The sequence below is a fragment of the Patiria miniata genome, unplaced genomic scaffold, assembly GCF_015706575.1.
Source record: "Patiria miniata isolate m_02_andy unplaced genomic scaffold, ASM1570657v1 HiC_scaffold_27, whole genome shotgun sequence".
Taxonomy (NCBI): Eukaryota; Metazoa; Echinodermata; class Asteroidea; order Valvatida; family Asterinidae; genus Patiria; species Patiria miniata.
Window position 1 is genome coordinate 4562028 of NW_024037066.1, and position 20406 is coordinate 4582433.

A 20406-nucleotide genomic window follows, 5' to 3' on the forward strand; every position below is an offset into this window, starting at 1 on the left:
GGCATCCAATTTTATGCGCATACGTGTATAGCCTATGTATGTAAAATTAATAAATTGAGATGCATAACAGGTTTTTTTTCTAAAGAAAGTATGTATGTATGTGTATATAAAATTAATAATTTAGGCAAAATAAAAAAAAAACATGTTTAGCGTCCTGCCTCTTTGACAAAAAGGAAGGAGGAGGCCCTTTTTTTTTTTTTTTCAAAATGGCCGCCCGACACATTTTTCAAGCCAACGCAGCCGGGCTATTTTTCAAGATGGTTACCAGCTTTTTTCAAAATGGCCGCCACTTGGACTCATTGACTATTTCCACAGCTTTATACACGGTATAAAAGTCTAAAAATATGATTTCTTTCGTCAGAGATCGTTAAAATTTATCAATTTTTGTCTTTTAAAAAAAAAAAAAAAAAAAAAAAAAAAAGGAGGCGGCCTCTAAAAAGGAAGCGGGCGGGGACGCTAAACATGTTTTTTTTTTACTTCGCCTTAGATCATAGATGCATACAATAATTTTTTTTTTCTAAAGAAAGAAGTACATGTAATTCTTCAATTCCTGCTTTATGCAACGAATCATTGCAGATAGATGGCTTGCAGTGTTCTTAAGATAAGATATTCCATTTACATTTTACATCAAACCGTCAAGATCTTCACACGTATGGATTTTGTGAAATGATAAGTTTTTCCTTTTTTCCAAATTCGAACGAGATGTGTCACCAAAAAAAACCCTGCAAAATCTGGTCTTGTAAACGGTGCACATGTACATACACGCCCGGCCCGTACGTAATGTACATGATGCATATACGGCCATTGAACTGAACGTCTTTAATTGTCCAAAATGGCAACAAGGCTACAGCTATTGCGCAGTTAAAAAATTCGAGCGCAAAACTGAGATGCGAACCCACAACCTCGCAGTGCAAAATCTAGCCCCATAAATGTGGCCTATTTACTGGACTGCCTCCGTAAACATAGGCCACACATCCACATGTACAAAAATCGTGTCGACGGAGCCAAATTTTGATTTTCACATTTAGGCTTAGTTTGTAGGGTTTTTTTGCTTTAGAAGCATAATCACCCTCTTTACAGGCTAATCAGAAAGTGCTGCCTTTTTCAGATGTCTAATTTTTGTTAAATTTTTTATGTTGAAATTTTGATACGCAAACGTGTAAAAATGAATCTGGAAATTTCACGAAAAATATACATCTGAAAAAGGCAGCACTTTCTGATTAGCCTATAAAGAGGGTGAGTATGCTTCTAAAGCAAAAAAACCCTACGAACTAAGCCTAAATGTGAAAATCAAAATTTGGCTCCGTCGACACGATTTTTGTACATGTGGATGTGTGGCCTATGTTTACGGAGGCAGTCCAGTAAATAGGCCACATTTATGGGGCTATGCAAAATCCTACCCTCTATCGACTGAGCCGTCGCACTGCTCGCTAAAACGTGGGGAAACAAATAATTATATACCTGCGTGCGTATCAAAAAAGTATCGTAGAGGGCGCTAAACAACGGCTACCGTAACGATAGCCACTTCGATTTAAAAAATCTCCTTGTGTCGGAATTAAAGGCTTAACAATAAATGCCGTGTGTACCGTTTTTAAAACGATTTTAAAAAGTCAAGTAAAATATCAATCCAACACAAGGAAACTTTAAATTCATCTTTATCATTAACTGTCATCATTTATTGATATCAGGGCAATACAAATTCATTTTAAATGGATTAAAACCTACATTTGTTTCTCCGAACTTTGACGGAGCACGCGCTTCTATGGAAGTCGCCATCTTGAATGTCAAAGGTCAAACACTATTTAATTCATTGGTACCCGGCTTCACCTGATGTATGAATTCGGTAAGACGTCAGAAAAAGTGTTCCAGTTACCAACTAAGAGTTTCGCGCGAAATTTGTGTACAAAAGTTGATCGCGGCAAATTTGATGCGGTTCGGTTCAAACGTAATTCATTGATAAAGAAGTAAGGTAAGTAACTCTACGTTTCAATGTCAAATGCCTTGTGCCCCTTGTACAATCTAAATAAAGAGTTGTGGGAATTCTGTTGGGCACAATTGCAGAATACACCGCCACTTGTGTTGCTTCGTTCTCAAATAATGGACCCCACTCAGCATGCTCAGCATGCTCAGTATCCGCGTAGCTGGCAATGGACTTCAATTGTTTCTTTTGCAGTGATTCCAACCTCGTAGCCAGTGATTTTAGGGGTGTATTTCCGAGTGGCGGGGTATTCTGCAATTACTCCTTATGTTGAAAATAATTATGAAGGAGCTGTTTAGTTTCACGCTATAGTCATGATAGTCCGAGTAACTTGGATTAGCTTTGGAGTAGGGCTATCGCTAGCCCCATAAATGCGGCCTATTTACGGGACTGCCTCCGTAAACATAGGTCACGCATCCACATGTACAAATACGTGACGCACTTTGCCAAATTTTGATTTTCACATTTAGGCTTAGTTTGTAGGGTTTTTTTGCTTTAGAAGCATACTCACCCTCTTCTTTATAGGCTAATCAGAAAGTGCTGCCTTTTTCAGATGTCTAATTTTTGTGAAATTTCAAGTTGAATGAAAGTTTGATACGCAAACGTGTGCAAATGAATCTGGAAATTTCACGAAAAATAGACATCTGAAAAAGGCAGCACTTTCTGATTAGCCTATAAAGAGGGTGAGTATGCTTCTAAAGCAAAAAAAACCTACAAACTAAGCCTAAATGTGAAAATCAAAATTTGGCAAAGTGCGACACGTTTTTGTACATGTGGATGTGTGGCCTATGTTTACGGAGGTAGTCCAGTATTATATAGGCCACATTTATGGGGCTAGATCCACGTCATCAAGACTACCAAGACTACAGCCTAGTGCGGTATCCGTTAGACCACGTGTTCGATCGAGTTGGGATGGTAATTTAATATTTTAAAAGTTATGGTGAAGCCAGGCCAACTTCTACAGGTGTGTATGGGGGAAACTATACAATGCACGAGTTTAAGAACGGAAAAATGCGGGGAAAGAATGTTGCAACCTGACGCTACTTCAGCAGTCGTGTACAAAGTCCATGGAGCATCAAGAATATTTTCAAAGTATTTCCTAACAAACTTGGAAATGTTTCTCAGTCCCAGATTCATGTCTTATCATTTTTGCAATGACTGACCTTCATTGAGATGATAATATGAAGAAACAAGCAGCGTCAGGTTGCAACATTCTTTCCAAATGCGGAACCGGTTCAACATCCAGCATGAAATAAACACTTTGTTTTTTGACATGAAATATTTTTATCATTTTTCACAGCTTGACAGTTAACATTCAGCAGGGCTCGACCAGTTCTCAACGACTTCAACATGATGGCCAAGTTGGTCGAAGGGAGTACGACTGGTTCCATCAGCGCTGGTAGCGTACATGACATCCACACTGATGTTGTTGAAATTCCGTGCACGCCCATCAACGTCAGGAAACGAAAAAGACGCTCCTTTCCAGAGAGTCCGGACGGACCCACAGGTGCGGAAACATCTTGAAATGATCTGGGTTTAAAAAGTTCAATGGGAAGACTACTTTCTTGGAATCTGTCATCAGTAAACTTTCCCCCAAATTATATATACTTCAAAATATTGGCTTAATATAAAAAATGTAAGCACATTTTTTTAACAATAACTTCATATTTTGTTTGGCTTTTTTTTACAGGAGAGATCAAAGCAGAGATTGCGAAGCTGCTCACTTACGTACCAAAGATTGACGACATTTTCAAAATCACCAATAAAATTGGTGAAGGTAAGTAAGAGTTGTAAATGGACATTTATTGACAAAGAATTTACCGATTTTTACAAAGGACATATAAATATGAAGAACTGTTGTGGCAACTTTTATTTGTCCACAAAAATGGAGAAGTCTTACAACTCGCAACTCTCTCCCCTCAGAAATATTTATAAAACAGTATTTGTCTTTGTTTTTTAAGGAACGTTCAGCTCTGTCTATCTGGCCGAGGTGAAATGTTGCGGCCCGGACATCAAACAGCAGTTTGCACTGAAACACATCATTCCGACGAGCCACCCAGAGAGGATCATGGGAGAATTGCAGTGCCTTCACAAGATTGGGTGAGGAACGGGAAAGAAAAACCCAAACAGCCTTAGCTGGCTGAGAGTAGATGGTCATAAAAATCCTTCGCAAGAAAAGTTGTAAATGGTATTGATGTGCACAGCTCTTGTTCAATGCAAAATATTTCTCAAACCCCAGCGCCAAAAATGTGGACCACAAAAAATGAGTAAATCCAGCAATTGGATGTATTTTTTTGTTTTGTTTTTGCAGAGGAATAGAGAATGTCATGGGTATGCAGTTGAGTCTACGGGAGCAAGACCACGTCGTGATTGTGATGCCGTATTTTCCCCACGACAGTTTTCATGTGAGTCTTCTGTCCTTTTTTCCCCCTCATTTTTTCCTGGTCCAAGAGAGCCTACCTAGTGTCCTCTTGTGTACCTGACTGACTGTCACTTGTGACTTAGCCTGGTTGTGGGCTAGTAATGAGAGCCGGGCAGTGCTATCATATAGGATTACCCAGAACTGGGCTAACTCCGACCCATTGTGTACACCAGATGCATGAAAAGACTGAATAGTGAACAGCCATTTTGAATCAATGGGAGACTACGAGACATTGGTGGCAGCAAACTCACTGGTCCTAACTCAATTGTTAACGTCATGTTTAAGCTAAAGCGCGCATGCTCAATATGACGCAAACAATGGACAAAGGACCGGTGTGTTTGCTGCCATCAACATCTCAAAAGTCTCCCATTGAATGGGATTTTGTGCACTCTGGGACCAGCTTTACTAGCCTTGCATCGTCTTGTTGTCCCTTTCTCTTCAACCCTTAAAACTTTTTTTCTCAACTTTTCTTCCTCGATCAAGTTTCTTCATTTATATTTCGTCCTTTGCAGAGTTTATTACTACACTCTTCACTATTTTTTTTTTTTTTTTACATAAGTATCAAAATGGTATGATTGTTTGCAGTTATTTGTGCGGAAAATGAAGATTGCTGAAATACGCGAGTACATGCGCAATCTGCTACTCGCTCTGCGTAGAGTGCATCAGTTTCACGTGATCCACCGTGACGTCAAACCAAGTAACTTCTTGTGCAATCGACGACTTCAAAAGTAAGTTTCAAAATTTGTTTTTAAATCCTTCCTTAGCAGTGTTTAGAATGTTGTAAATCATTGGGGTATATAAGGGGCAGGCTTGTAATTTCCCACCCCCACAATAAAAGAAATGTTATGCAGTTGTTGGGAAACGTTTGCCATATTTTTAGTGAGTGATAGATTCTTAAAAGTAGCTCGGTGTTGAGTAAAATTAGTCAAGAAAGTCTTTTGAAACTTTCAAAACCTTCCCAAATAAAAAAAAGGAAACGCGACACCTTTGCAACAAAACCTGAAAGAATGAAAAGCACAAACTAAATTTGCAGGATTGTAGGATTCGAACCAGGGTCATAAGGATGAAAAGACAAAAGCACCACACTAATATTTTTACGAAAAATGACAGGACGGCAATTCTTCAAATCAGTTTTCTCTTCCTATTTCCAGGTATGCCCTAGTAGACTTTGGCCTAGCTCAGAAGGTCCCTGCATCGCCAACAAAACCAAGAGCTCACAGTCATCCGTCGACACAGTTGAAGTCATTGCCAACGACAACACAAAAACCTCAAAGGACCTTACCTGCTGTGCCAAAACAGGTCTGTACGCATTCTCAACGACTGCTGTGAAACTCTCCATTGTAAGATTGTGTATTTATGAAATGCACATGTCCATCAGAATTGGTGTTCAAGACGCTACATCATTATTACCCCTGCTCATTGGGCCAATGAATTGTTCAAAAAACATCTCAGATCCCTTGGGAGCAAAGCAGCTTAAATCAATCATAGTAACCATCCCTGTCCTCACGGGGACCCATTTACTCCTGGGTGGGGAGAAGCAAGGAGTGACAAAGTGCCTTGCCCAAGGGCACATGCACCACAACCCCAGGCTGGACTCGAACCAAGACCTGCAGGATGACCCACAGATATTGAGTTTGATGCTTCAGACCACGAGGCCACGATACTCCCATACTGAAATACTGAACCTGTGTGCAAATTGTCTCCACGTATCTAGCAATAACCTTTTTGATTTTGAATTTTAAAGTTTTAAATTTGTTTGTGATTCCAGATAGCGAAGGAAAATAAAGAAGTGAGCAAGGATTCGGTCCCACGACTAGCTGAGCTTGACCCAAACACCTTCAAACGTGAGAAACCCGAAAAACCTAAAGGTGTACCCTTCATGAAGACCTTCCAGTTACCGAAGAGTTTCAACCAGCGGATTCACGGACCCAAGAAACCCACGCCCAGCATCACCAGGCCAGCACATCAGAAGCAGGCAGGGGCCGTGAGGCTGAGCTCTAGCCGAGCCCCGGCGGCCAAGACCTGCGGTTGCTTCGGTTTGCTTCAGGTCTGTAAGGTCTGCACGTCGCGGAGCGGCCAGGCCGCGCCCAGGGCGGGCACTCCAGGGTTCAGATCGCCAGAGGTACTGCTGAAATGTCCGGATCAGACAACAGGTTAGAGCACCGACGTTACTTATCCACTGAGTTTGATATTAAGCGTCCACCATAATGTTTTGACTTAACACAGCTGTGATTGTCCAACCGACAAAAGTTTGACATGCATTCACTTGCGTATAACGCGCATGGTTGGGGCGTGCTGTGTAGCATTGGAGAAGCACACGTTATTGGCGTACGTTATGCATAGGATCAAATCGGTCGATTGGCTTATAGTCCGGCAGATTGGTGCAAAATATGATAGAATTGCTCATTTGATGGTATAAAAGCGTGACAGTTGGCACACAGTAAGAACATGCCCTAGAGAAACTTTGTAGCTATAGGGCCACTGCATTTGTACCTTGAAAACAATATAGGTAGAATAAAATGCAATTTTCAAAATTTTCAAAGTAGCTGCCATTGCTTGTTATTCTACCTATATTTTTTCCAAGGACAAATCTGCGATGGCCATATACTCAGTCACATATCCTTCTCATGACATAATCTGACTGTGTGCCAAATGCCATGCTTGTATCTTCAAAGGCACAATCCCATCACCTATCTGCCGTACCATGACTGGTTTGAAAGAAGGGATTCATAATACTACCAAACTACCAAACATTTGCTTACTAGAGACCATTTTCATTTTAACAGTTAACTTCCTGCACTACTTACCATACACTGATACAGTTAATTGTTCCTCCTCCAAAACCACTCAAAGCTTCAGAAGTCTATTCACACAGAAAAAAAAATATACAGAAAAAAATTAAAGCACACACATAACAAAAACCAACAGTGTTTATGAAGTTACAGCCGTGAGGGGTAAAACCCAATAGCAAATTTAATTTCCTGAAATTGTTGGGGTTTTTTTTTCCAGCTGTTGATATGTGGGCGGCGGGGGTTATACTCCTGTCCATCCTGAGTGGCCGGTATCCGTTCTTCAAGGCGCAGGACGACATGACGGCACTGGCACAGATCATGAGCATAGTGGGTACAGAGGAAATGAAGAAAGCTGCCAGAGAATATGGTGAGACGATGAAAGAGTGTTCTGCATTTGTCCACAAAATGTGAAAAATAAATAAATAAGAGTTGGGATATAAAAACCTTTAGGTTTTTGGTATTGCTTACAGTCCAAAATGGTTTGGTTTGAAACCACAAGTTACTACTGTCAACAAAGCTTGTCCTGCTGTTAATTTACTTGAACCATCTGAAGCAACGAATAGTGCACTGATTTCAAAGCACTTAATGATTTCAAATTTGTTTTTCTTTCACAAAGACTGATGTCAAATGAACGTGTTATTCCATATTTTTTTCTGGGCAATAATTTGTGACCTTAACACAACAAACGAAAAGCTTTATTTTTGGGGTCAGAGGTCAAAATTAACCCGAAACTATTGGGAGAAAAAAGAGAAAAGTATTTTCTAAATAATCTCATGCATTCCAAGTGATACCCTGAACAAGTTAGTTATTTTTGAACAATTGTAAAACAAAATAAATGAAAAATTGCTTCTAAATGGAAACAATTCTTTCTTGGTAGAATGTCTAAAAAAAAGAATTATGGGGCCCGTGACATGAATCTTACTTTGGAACATATTTTGTGCAACTTTCTAATCCTCTTAAATGTATGAAAACTATTTGATATCCCCTTTTTGGTTAATTTGATTGAAAAGTGCACTATTTTAAAAATTTTAAAATGTCCATGCTTTTCCTGACAACTGAGGGCGCTGTTGCTGTGATGTCATTTTATGAAGACGCTGTTCACTTTAGGGATTTTCTGTTGAAATTGTGAACCCAAAATTTGCTCATTAAAAACATTTGTAAGAAAACTTACATTGGCTTACTGTCATGTACTGAAACGATGAAACACCCAAAGACAAAAGTAAAGTTACGACAGCAAAAAATCCAAAATTCTGGCAAGTTTTGGTGCTGAAATAGATTTAACATTGAGGTTTCTACCTGAAATGACATCACACTTTTGCTCATGAATATGGAAATTTTCATTAGCATAGAAACTAAAAAGGCACCAAAATGCCCTTTAAAAAATGGCAACATGAAAATGAGGTTAAATGAGAAACAAAGGTGCACTTAGAAAATTGCATTACATTGGCCCTTTGAAATTAATAGACGCTTTTCAGTTAAAATTATTTAGTAAATAAAGGAAATGTTTTCGTTTTGAATTCAATCACATAGGTAAGGAGATTACCTCCAGCGTGAAGCTTCCAGCGATAGATTTAAAGAAGATGTGTATTCAACTCAAGAAGGGAGATGCTGGTTTCTCACCACCGTCCAGTAAGAAGAGCAAGGTTATTACGCCAGAGAACGATAAAGCGCCACACAGGAACACTCGAAGGCGTAGCCTGGACAGTCAGCGTCAGACATCCCCGGACGGAACCCCCGACACTTCCCCCGCCACTGCATGCAGGAAGAGGCGCTCCTCACGAAGCCCGCCCTCTAGAGTCCAGAAACAGACAGGGAAGGACTGCGTGCCGGACTCGGCGTACGACTTGCTGCGGCGACTTCTGGACTTGAATCCTAAGACAAGGATAAAAGCTGACGAGGCACTCAAACATCCATTTATAGTCGAATGCTGATTAGGTTTTTTTTTTTTTAAATTGAAAGTTTTGGACCATTCCGAGTTTGAACATTCCTTACTAGGTCCCTTGGACTGTTAGTTATTGCATTCAAGTCTAGTGCACTTTTTCAAATGAATAATACGATTGGGTAAACATTGATAATTTTTTGTTAGAATGATATACTGTAATTCACAAGTCATTTTAAAATGCTTCGCTAGGAAGTCAGAACGGCGTTTTTTAAATGCAGATACCAAATGTTTTGTACAGTGTTTAATAAAGAACTTTTAATTTTATAAAGAATGCACCTCGTTTGTGATATAGTGGTTTTGTCTCGAGAATTTGAAAGTGTGAAGCTTTATTCAACAATTTAGAAGGAAAATTTCTCTCAATGGCTGTTTGAAATGAAGTTAAAAGGACAAAACAAAATGACTGAAAATGGAACTTTTTCCCTCTTAATAGTTAAATCTGTTTATTTGAATACTTGCCAGTTATCACATTTCCATACAAAAGTTAATCTACAAATAGAACTCAGTGCGTTTGTTTTTTTATGTTATTCAATAGATGTGACAAAACACAGTAACTGATCATTTTTAAACAACTTCCACATTATTTTTTGCACCTAAACTATCTCCCTGAAAACGTGTACAAATTTCATTTACAGCACATGACACCTAATTTATTAACAATAACAAACGCACGTTTTTTTTCCCTAGGCTAGAAGTAAGCGTCTAGTTCTATTTTTATGTTTCGGGAAAAACAACTTCCTATAATGTACAAGCAGACGACGACCAGAAGGATTTTAAAATATTTGAAATAACCTCCAAATGTCTGGTTCCCAATCCCTCACCAACAAGCAAATTTGGCAATCAATGAGACGGGGAACAAGACTTCAGGTTTCGGGCATTTCAAACAAATACAAGTTGCAGTAAAGTCACGGGTCAGATTATAATGTGGGTGGAATTAACTTTAGAAAAAAAAAAATTTAAAGAAAGAACACAGACACTTTTGGAACTGCTCTAGCTAGGGTAAAAACGGGACTAATGCCTCAAATGTCAAAATGAATACATACTTGTATAGGTTCAATACATCCCTGAAATGATATGAATACAATAAAGTTACCATATGGGTTTTCAACAGCCTCCGAAAATCTCACATAGCTAAACCTCGCTTATGAATTTGTGTCTCAATTAAATTTTCATTATTTATCAGTATACATCAACTGTTAAGTCTAAAAATTGGATGGGTTAGGGGGCAAGTTTTGTAGACAAAATATTTATTCGTAAAATATACTTATCAAGAAGGGACTGTCGCAGTGGTCACAGCGTTAATGTAGACCTGAACAATGAATGACAAATCATGCATTTTTTTTGCATATGGATGATTCTTGGGGTCTATTTGGTGGTGGGATGGGATAGTTGCCAATATGTGCACAATTGCATTGATTTGGCTAAATTACTATACAAATTTATGTGAATAACTTTACTTCGATTAGACAAACTGAGAATATATTAAGTGATTCCTAGAAAGTTACTGTCTCATTCAAAATGACAAAACTTTACATTTTGAATGATTTACCAAACTGCATTTTAAGAAGAATTACTTTAAGTTTCTATGGATTGCTAATTCTGAAATGTCACTTGTAACAATTGAGATCAAACTAATTTTTTTTTTCAAACTTTTTTCCTCTTTAAAAATTGTTAACTTTGTATGATTACGTTTTATATGACGGATTCGTTTGCGAGACCAGCTCACGTTGTGCTCCTCCAAAGACGAAAGCAAGAGTTTACCATGGCCCATATTTGGGGGGGGGGGGGATGGTGTAACATTTTATCACATGATCTGGCATTTGCACATTTGATTTTTAGGCTTCAACTCTTGAATATGAAAAAAAAAGTATGATCTTAAAAAGGTATTTTGTAGCAAAAGCATTAATGGCATGGCATAGCATATTCTGGAGGCAATTTACTACTACATGTAGGGTGTAAAAATAAAAAAAAGCAAAAAACGAATACAACTCACAATTTCACCAGCAACTTTTTTCGAGGGCATATGATTTGGAGGGGCATGATTTCTTCAAAACCCTCCAAAGGTTACGCCGTTATTATCTGAATACCAGCGGAGCTAGTTGTCCATTCACACTTGACCAAAAACAACTCACTATCCATTACTGTAAAGCAGCAGCCATCTTGGTCAAGTACCCAATGGATGTACATTACAGATCACCATGAAACAGCCTGCAAGGTATTGGGTACCTGGCTGACTGTTTCGATTCCACAGTATGAGAGGAAGAGAGGGTCTAGTTTATAAAAAAAAAAAAAGAATTGGGGGGGGGGGGTGATTTTCCCAAAGATGGCCGACACTTCAACAGCAGTCAATTCTGTTAGTAACATACCACTCTAAAAGCTCAGAAACAGTCTATTATCTACAATTCTCAGTCTTTCCCTTTCTAAATTGAGGTTGTACGTGTCTACTTTGTGCAAAATATATATACATCTCTTTGTAAAATAAACAGGCAGCATAGGGCTATCTTAACAGCATTTGGTTTTGTTTTTTTTCGAGGATTGATCACAGAAAAAAACAATCTGGCCTCCATTTCAGTTTCTAGTCAACAGGTCTCTCTTCTCCTGACCCTGACCCAGAGGTCAAAGTTCAAAGGTCAACCAACAAAGATGCTAATTCTAAATTCAGAACAGAAATCAAACAGAAATTCAAACTACTTGGGCTTCATCCAGAAGCGTTCTCTTCTACTCCTACTTTTTTTTGTTTTTAAATACATCAGAGTCAGTCGTTTTTGTCTGCCCTACCCTAATATCCAAACTAAAATATTTTAATAACGAAATGCTTACTGAACATTTTAGTTTAAACACCTGAGAATTCAGTCTGGTGGTATCATGTTTATATTTTCTTTTTAAGAATCGAAAGTTACCGTTACAGGACAACTTTTGTGCAGTGACTAGCTGACCATTCAAAGCATCTTGATCAAATATTGCTTCCAACGGTCAACTCATTTTTTTTCTTTTTAGTGGCCAAAGACTTTTTTTGTCAAGGTACAGAAATTTCACAAATTCACGATAAAACTTCGTTCTGTGCATTAATCACCGTGATTAACCATTAAGTGTGTATTTACAACAAAAGCCATCAATGTTTTTTTTTTTAAGTGACGACCTAAATTATACCACAATGCGATAAAAAAAAATCTCGTCAGAGTAAAACTACACAGCATACAGCGAAGTAGATTTTGGTATTTAAATATTGTCCCAATTTTAAGAAACCTTACCTACAATGGTATTAGACCCTTGGCATGCACCGACCCCAAGTTTACATATATATTAGGCGTTTCCAAATTTACATATAAAAAGTAGGCTTTGATGTGGCAATGGAATGCTGATACTATGGACCCCGTGCACGGACAACAGAGGGCGCTTTGGGAAACCCCTGTAGGAGGGGCACACCCCTTAATGTGGCGCAAGACACGCATTCTTAATCTGAATGTACACACCCTGTAGCATCTCGTGAGCTGACGGTGATCTTTGCGTGAACTGACGGCGCTGTCGGCACAGAGCTCAAATAACCCTACCAGTGGCCACCCTTAAATCTCCCTTCATAACCAGCGTGGCCACTCCTTGGGATTTCTCCCAAAGATCTTGGGAATTTAGGCCGGGGCTTGGGAGTTTTTTCGCTGCGCCTTGGGATTTTTTTGTGTATTGAGGACACACTGAAAGTATGGACTGCACATGCGCAAAATGTTAATTGAAGCACGTAGTGAGCCCCATTCACATAAAAATAGGGTCTGTGCTGCTATTTTGATACATCATCATGAGACCTTGGGAAATCGGGGGAATTTTTCTGCGGTCATCTTGGGATTTTCAAATCTGATGAGTGGCCACGCTGTTCGTGACTACTGAGGGGGTACTTGTGCACGGAGACCATAATATTACTTATTAATGCATCTGACTTGCAATGTCAAAAAAACCAACGTGGTAAAATACTCCTACATGTGATCTGGTTATGAGCAATTATATACAGGTCTATAATACACAGGTTATCATTGTTAAACAGGCATGGCCTTACATCTCTTTAAAAAAATCTCTTAGACAATTTGTTTTAATCTTTTTTACATTTTTTTCAGCGAGGGGATATTTTTACATTTGCAGCAATGGGAAGCAGCAACATATTGAGATCCAAGCTGGATTATTTCAATAAACATCAAAACAATTCTGACTGATCAGAGACTAAAACGCAGGGAAAAAAAATCAACCAAATACAAATAATGTAAGGAGAATTAAACAAAAATTTGTTCTGTCCTCAATTTGAATTCATACCAACCCTACTGTTTTAAATTATACAAAATATATTTATATGAAGTTTTTGTAGCAGAATTTTGTTGGTACTTGTACAAAGTGGGTTTTCAGCACGAAAATATATCTGACGGCAACACAAAGCTTACTAAGACATGCATCCGTTTGTAATTGCTCAGTCTCTCCACAAGAAGTGTTTGACGACAACATTAAACTGGACGATTTCGAGCAAGGCCGAGACAAAAATTGTACCCAAATTCCAACAAAAAAAAACAACAAAAAAACGCCACTTTTACTGTTGGCTCGCAGTCCAAAACTTGAAGTACAAAGAACAGAAATTGTTTTTTTCTTTTTTGCCAAGTAGATTCCTAGCTGTAAAATTGTATGTTAATTGAGGTCAGGGGTCAAATCATCCCAGACGCGTCGGTTCCACAATTCATTAATTTGACTTGTAATTTGTGGGGTTTCAAGAAGCCACCTTTTGATTTTGCTAAAATTAGCTTTGATGTGGTGAGGTAGATTACATCCGTCCCTGTGTGTGTTTTTTTTTTATCTTGTTCTTTATACCTGAAGATTTTTACATTTTTTAATTTTTGTAATTTTTAATGAGCTGGTTTTAACACTGCTTGATTATACAACGTTTTGCTTTAATGTACAAGCTTTCTGGTTTTTTTTACCGATACAAGTAAAACAACTGATAGCAGGCAGGGTTGTTCTCAACATAAGTCACAAGTGCGATGCCACTTGAATTTTTGAATTAGTTTATTTAAGCAGTGCGTAGTCATAATGCAGGGGTTGGTACAATGCCTATGGCAAGCCGGCACCAGTGAAAAAAAAATGGTTGTGTAGTTTTTTGGAACAAGTTAGACAAACAATTCTGCTTCACTGAAATGGGCAAATAAGTAACTGGGTGAATATCTTGAATGTTTTGTGGACCAACTTCAATTGATATTCATCAATACATGTACACAAATCATGTATTGCCATGTACTCGTTTCAAATCCGTCCCAGGATCAAATATCATTCCATTTTTTTTATCAAAAAATTGTAAAAAAAAAAAACAATCTCAAACTGCAATGGGTACCCACTTACATGGATTTTTCTGTAAAACTCAGCTGCTTTTATAATATTTCACATTTTCAGATCCAAAAAAAGTCCAAATAATTTTTTCCTGCTACCTTTTCTGTAAAAAAAAGTCATGAAACCATAAGATCTACATACCTATAAAAAAAATAATAATGTTTTAATTGAGCTTCAAGAGAGTTGGAAAAAAAAGGGTTTTCAATTTCTAATGCAGCTGCCAAATATTACATACACATATAATTTTGTTTAAGTTTGTGAGGGGATGCTTGACAAAACAATATGCACACACAGCAGGCAATTATGCGTTCCGATATTGTGCTGCGGCAAACATCGACACCACGTCAAATGCTTTGCACAGAAAGAAATATCCTGAGTTAAAAGAATACTGCTAAAAGTATTGACATTTTGTAAGATGCTGCAGCCATCTTGGATCTTGTACCCAATGGATGGCCATGAGACCTTCCACCTTGATAAAAAGCACCAGCCTAAAAAAATTCAAGATGCCTGCTTAGCTTAGCGCTCAAAATCGATACTACTGCCAATCATTGTGCTGGCCACATCAAGATTTCTGTTTTAAATTTCTATGTACAAATTTATGAGACAATGGCATTTGAATTCTTCCGTACAGTTTTTTTTTTTTCCAGGGTTCCCACAAATATACTATAACAAAATCCTTTCCAACGGCTTATTCCTGATTTTTTCCATGGCAAAATCAATGCTTTTTTCCAGGAAAAAAATCCATGACAAAATGTACGTTTTCCCATGGCAAGGTGCACTTTTCAGCGGAAAACAGTTTTGTCATCAGTGCGTCCGACAGGAAAACTCCCGGAATTTCCTAGGTCCAATTTTCGGAGGATTTTCCCAGTGCTTCTGAAAACCACAGGATTCGGTTTCAACATCTTCTTATAAATATCAGGAGGTAGAAAATATCAAAACTTTCATGAAACACGCGTAGACGTTTGTTGCAAGGTTTTTTTTACAGAGGGCGCTTTTTGATAATTAAAAGAAGAAAAAAAAACAACTCGGGGATACCGGAATGACCACAGGTCTACAACGCATGGGGTAGATTCGGAATGCGTTACCAGTCTGGAGGTCTGACGTTTGCGACCAACGTCCCAAGCCCCCTTCGTGTCTCATACATCCTCTGGTGAGGGGTCCACGTGTCTCATCCCTTGCAGCGGGATTCCGTTGGGGTTCAGCTTGCTAGCCATGAAGCCGGCAGGGATGTGACCGTTGGGGATGGCGCCGCTGGGCACGGTGCCGTTGGGGATAGCGCCGTTGGGAATGTGACCGTTCATCAGGTGGCCGTTTGCCGACGGGGAGCTGGCGGTGCTGGCTGTGCAGGGGGAGGCCGATGGCGGTGGACCGGTGTGCGGGCCTGTCCAAAGACAACACACCTTGTAATAATTTCCATTGCATATTGAAAATCCAGCTATATAGGCCACATCACATGTGAGGTCGTATTGGCAACCAGCAGGCAGACCAAACATTCAAGCATCTTGTACATTTTTACTTTGCCCACATTTAAACAGTTCATGTCAACACTTTTAATTAAACCACTTATATTTCAAGCAATACACACACACAGTGCTGAAGAAAACAGTTCACTGAAAGTTGACACCACGACACCTAATTTTGTAAACAAATGTGAAATGGACTATCGATCCTTTGCATTTTTTGCAGCGATCTTCGAGGTGTATGCTTTGGTTAAAAAGGGATACATGTGCATTCAATGTTACTGAATTCCGATAACAAAAAACACATCAAAGTTGGCTGCTGAATGGGATGGTTTATTACAAACAAACACAGAGGCAAGTTCCATGCCCACCCCACTTTTATTTTTAGGAGGCCAGTCTCATGGTCAATGTAAAATGAAACTTCTTACTGACCCTATACACCAAACTATACATTCTTCTAGTTCCACTTTATATCCTCATTGATCACTGCCGGTGGTAACAGACTCAAACTATGATTTTATGATGGCGGTGCCAAGTTTTTGAGATCCACCTTGCAAGAATCGTGGGAATTTTTCTCATAAACTCCGGCCGCAATCCGCGTACAGTGCTTTTAGAAATTACGTCCATGAAGGGTACAATTTCAGTTAATTTTTTTGTTTAAATATTTGTTTCTTTCAAAGTAATTACATAGTGGACAAGAGAATTTCTGACTTGCTTAAGTCAATGTCACAACCATTCCATATATGGAAGCCTTTACCTGTGTGCGTGTGTATGAACCATAGGGCTCCCATTAGCACCATTCCCATGACAAACGAGGCTACAGCTATGGCTGCAGCTGGCCCTGTGCCTAGTCCTTCAGCTAGAGAGACAGGGAACAAGACCATGTTAGTACCTCATTCAATATCAGGAAAAAAGCATGGTGCCTTGCATTGTTGCTGGTATTCAGGTCAGGGTGCTAGACAAGTGGAAGGCCATGTGTAACTGCCCAATAGGGAGCATATTGTTCAAGGTGTTATTAACATGTTATTACTACCCCTGTTAATCGAGCCAATGAAGCATTCAAGTAGCCATCAAACAACCTGCTGGGCCCAATTTCACGGCACTGCTAAGCACAAAAATTTGCTTAGCACAAAAATAGTCTGGCTTATAAAAGCAATACCAGCCAAAACTCCACGTGATGTATATTGCTAGTGATTAGTATTCAGCTGTTGCTTGCTTAGCATGAAAATCACATGGAGTTTTGGCTGGTAACCTGCTTTCATAAGCATAACCTTTTTTGTGCTAAGCAAATTTTTGTGCTTAGCAGTGCCGTGAAATTGGGCCCAAGGCAGTATACAGCATTATTATCACAATTACAATGTAAATGGCAAGTGAACACACAATAACCATCCCTGCCCTCACTGGTACACACTTTGGTCTGGGTGGAGGGAAGTACCTAGTGATAAAGCATTTTGAGGTGTGTTTGTTCAAAATCTTCTTTGGTATTTTCCTTCAATATCAATTGGTATTTTCCTTCAATATCAATTGGTATTTTCCTTCATGTCAATACTTCAATGAAATATAAGTTTTTGGTGAATTGATTGGTATTTTCCTTCAATATCAATTGGTATTTTCCTTCAATATCAATTGGTATTTTCCTCCATGTCAATATTTCAATGAAAGATAAGTTTTTGTTGAATTGAATGTTTTGGAAAACAAATTTTACCTTCACAATCTATACTTTCATCGTCAATTTCTCCTGGACCTGCAAAACAAAACAAAACAAAACACATATTAACCCTAACCTCACCTAAAGCTACAAAATACTACCAGTAGTAAACTGCAGTATGCAGTACTGCAGCATATAAGTGGGCAAAGCACTCATAGTATATTTGGGTACTTGGTACCTGCATACAAAATTTTTGTAGTACTTTGTAGTATGTGTTATACCCCAAATGAACTATTAGGGAATTAGGGTTACAATAAAAAAAAAAAAAAAAAATTTAAAAAAAATTAAAAATAGAAAAAAAATTGCCCCAAAGCCTCATTATGTTGAGACGGAGAAGGACAAAACCTAATATTTAATATGCAATGCACCAGCACAGTAAACCTCCAACAATTTTTTTTTTGTTCAAAAGAAGGGCAGGTCGAATTGCAGAGTACATTATGCCGATCACAGAAGTAGGCCCAGTTCAACAATATCAGTTGACTTAGCGTAAGTCATCCAATACCCTCTTTCTATAGGCAGATGTCATTCTGATCACAGCTTGTTTATAGTGACTTACTTCCCCCTCCATCAGGAAACAATTTGATAATGGACAACGCCATCTGGAATTGCTTCAAGATTTATTTTCCAGGGAATAACGGGCGACGTCGAAAGGAAATTGCTGGGAAATTGCTCAATTGCTTCAATATGGAGGCGCTGTTCCAACATCTGGACTCTGGTTGTCATAGAAACAATGAACAACCTCTGTTAGATTACTCATTCAAGTAAGCCTTAACCAACACCGTGAGACTTTGCTGGCAATGTTTGCGTTGTTCGCCAAAGTGGAACACCCCCTGATGTGAGTTGAATTACAATCAGTCGGGTTGGTCCAGGAGTACATTTCTCAGCTTTTACCTCAAATGTCCGGGGTGCAATCCCACCTTGCACACCGTGTGGATTTGTGTTTCAACATCTTGATTCCATTTTCTCAGAATGTTCACCAGGGGCTTTCCTCAGGCCTCGCAACCTTTTTTAAAAATGTAGTTGCCCCTCGGGCAGGACTGCTTAAAATGTGGTTTGTCTATTTTTGTGTCATCTTTCAAGATTCTTACCTTTGGAGACGATGGTCCCTTCATTTTGCGGCAGAACAGATGAGGTGGAGGTCTTGTACGGACCCAGGTACAGACTCTGGGTGGGGAAGTCTAACACCAGCCCGTTCTGCTTATTGATGGCAAGGCAGCCGGTGTCCGGATCCATTATACTCTCACACTGTATCAGAGTGGGAAGGAAAAAAGGTGTGGCATGGGTGTGGCACTTGTAACTTCAACTCAACCAAGTATCCATAATCCACTGTACGAGAGCATTCTGGACAGAAAATGAGGGCTTGGCATGGGTGTGGCACATATCAATTTTGATATCAGGATCCAAAATGGTACAGCGACACACAGGACAAACAGATATGATTAGGGCGTGGCATGGGTGTGGTCCTGTGAAGTATGGGTTTGGCACAGACTTCAAGTATGCGATAAGGCAGTTAAATGGAGTGGTGTACATTCAGGTGTTTACTCTTCAGTTTTATTGAATCTTCGAGAAAAAAAAGAGTTCAATCAGATGGAAGTTGGACAGAGATGATACAGGTGGGACATGGGTGCAGCATGGAGTGGAAAGGGGGCGGCACGGATTGACGCAGCAGTAGCATGGGCATAACACGGGCATGGCAAGGTTTTGGCATGGGCGTGGCATGGGCATGGCAAGGGCATGGCATGGGGGTGTCAAGGGAATGTCGTTGGGGTGTCGTGGGTATGTCATGTGTATGTCATGGGTGTCGCATGGGCATGTCATGGGTGTGGCATTGGCATGTCATGGGTGTGGTATGGGCATGGCAAGGGCATGGCATGGGGGTGTCAAGGGCATGTCATAGGGGTGTTGTGGGTATGTCATGTGTACGTCCTGGGCGTCGCATGGGCATTCATGGGCATGTCACGGGGGTGGCATTGGTATGTTATGGGTGTGGCATGGGTAATCCATGGACGTGGTATTGGAGTTCCACAGGTGTGGTCCCATTGTTTCTGTATCTAGCCTTACCACCGGTATTCCCCGGCTGCTTCCTGTGCCATCTCTGGAGCAGATACCCAGCTCACAGTGGATGTAATACAATGCGTCCCACTGCAAGTCAGGCACGTCATAGCTGAACCGCCTGAACTGGCCAGAGGTTGAGACATCACGATGGAATATCAATGTCTCGTCTCTTGCGCATCTACAACATATACAATGACAAACAGAAACACTATTACGATAGAACTGTGACATTTGGGTAGAAAGAGTTAAATTTTGTACCATTTGCTTGTACCATTTGCAGAATTTCAGGTACGAGAAAAGTGTCCTTCAGTTGGGGTGGGGAGAGAAAGAATGCATGTTTCATCTCCACTTACACCAGCATTAGTTGAAGGCATATAGGATCATTTGCGTTTCATTAATTTTGTTCGTTGCCAATAATAATACTACTCTAAATCCAAAGACGACTATTCAAAACCTAACCTGTTGAAGTTTTAGTTATGTAGATATTACATTTTTCAAGAGAAAATTGTGAAAAACCATGCACAACCATTTGATCACGAAACAAGATTTCGTCCATATAGCACTTTATTTCCAAAAATCAGTCAATTGACTGATCGTTGGAAACCACTTACATTTCTTGATTTCTTCTAAATGACAGCAAGCCAGACAGAGTAATTTCGCAGGATGTTTAGTACTAGTAAGATCTTTAATCCAGGTAAGC

The 20406-nt window shown here is 39.4% G+C and overlaps 3 protein-coding genes across 3 annotated transcripts in view; 1 reads left to right on the forward strand and 2 right to left on the reverse strand.

The window, feature by feature from the left end:
* LOC119734299 (WD repeat-containing protein 46-like) overlaps nucleotides 1-1843 on the reverse strand; it is a 23672-nt gene extending 21829 nt beyond the window's left edge. The window contains exon 1 of the mRNA XM_038207726.1: nucleotides 1726-1843. Coding sequence (XP_038063654.1) covers nucleotides 1726-1776 — 51 coding nt within the window. The 5' untranslated portion in view covers nucleotides 1777-1843. The remainder of the gene's footprint in view (nucleotides 1-1725) is intronic.
* On the forward strand, nucleotides 1834-9409 carry LOC119734301 (cell division cycle 7-related protein kinase-like). The gene is made up of 10 exons (XM_038207727.1): nucleotides 1834-1969; nucleotides 3279-3485; nucleotides 3669-3755; nucleotides 3940-4078; nucleotides 4290-4383; nucleotides 4986-5128; nucleotides 5552-5699; nucleotides 6169-6553; nucleotides 7410-7559; nucleotides 8723-9409. The coding sequence occupies exons 2-10, from the start codon at nucleotides 3329-3331 to the stop codon at nucleotides 9121-9123; spliced, it is 1704 nt and encodes a 567-aa protein (XP_038063655.1). The 5' UTR covers nucleotides 1834-1969; nucleotides 3279-3328; the 3' UTR covers nucleotides 9124-9409.
* A 148-nt stretch (nucleotides 9410-9557) lies between these two features.
* Nucleotides 9558-20406, reverse strand: part of LOC119734298 (transforming growth factor beta receptor type 3-like) — a 37785-nt gene continuing 26936 nt past the window's right edge. The window contains exons 10-14 of the mRNA XM_038207725.1: nucleotides 19713-19884; nucleotides 18740-18896; nucleotides 17649-17687; nucleotides 16701-16802; nucleotides 9558-15864 (exon numbers count right to left, since the gene is read on the reverse strand). Coding sequence (XP_038063653.1) covers nucleotides 15620-15864; nucleotides 16701-16802; nucleotides 17649-17687; nucleotides 18740-18896; nucleotides 19713-19884 — 715 coding nt within the window. The 3' untranslated portion in view covers nucleotides 9558-15619. The remainder of the gene's footprint in view (nucleotides 15865-16700; nucleotides 16803-17648; nucleotides 17688-18739; nucleotides 18897-19712; nucleotides 19885-20406) is intronic.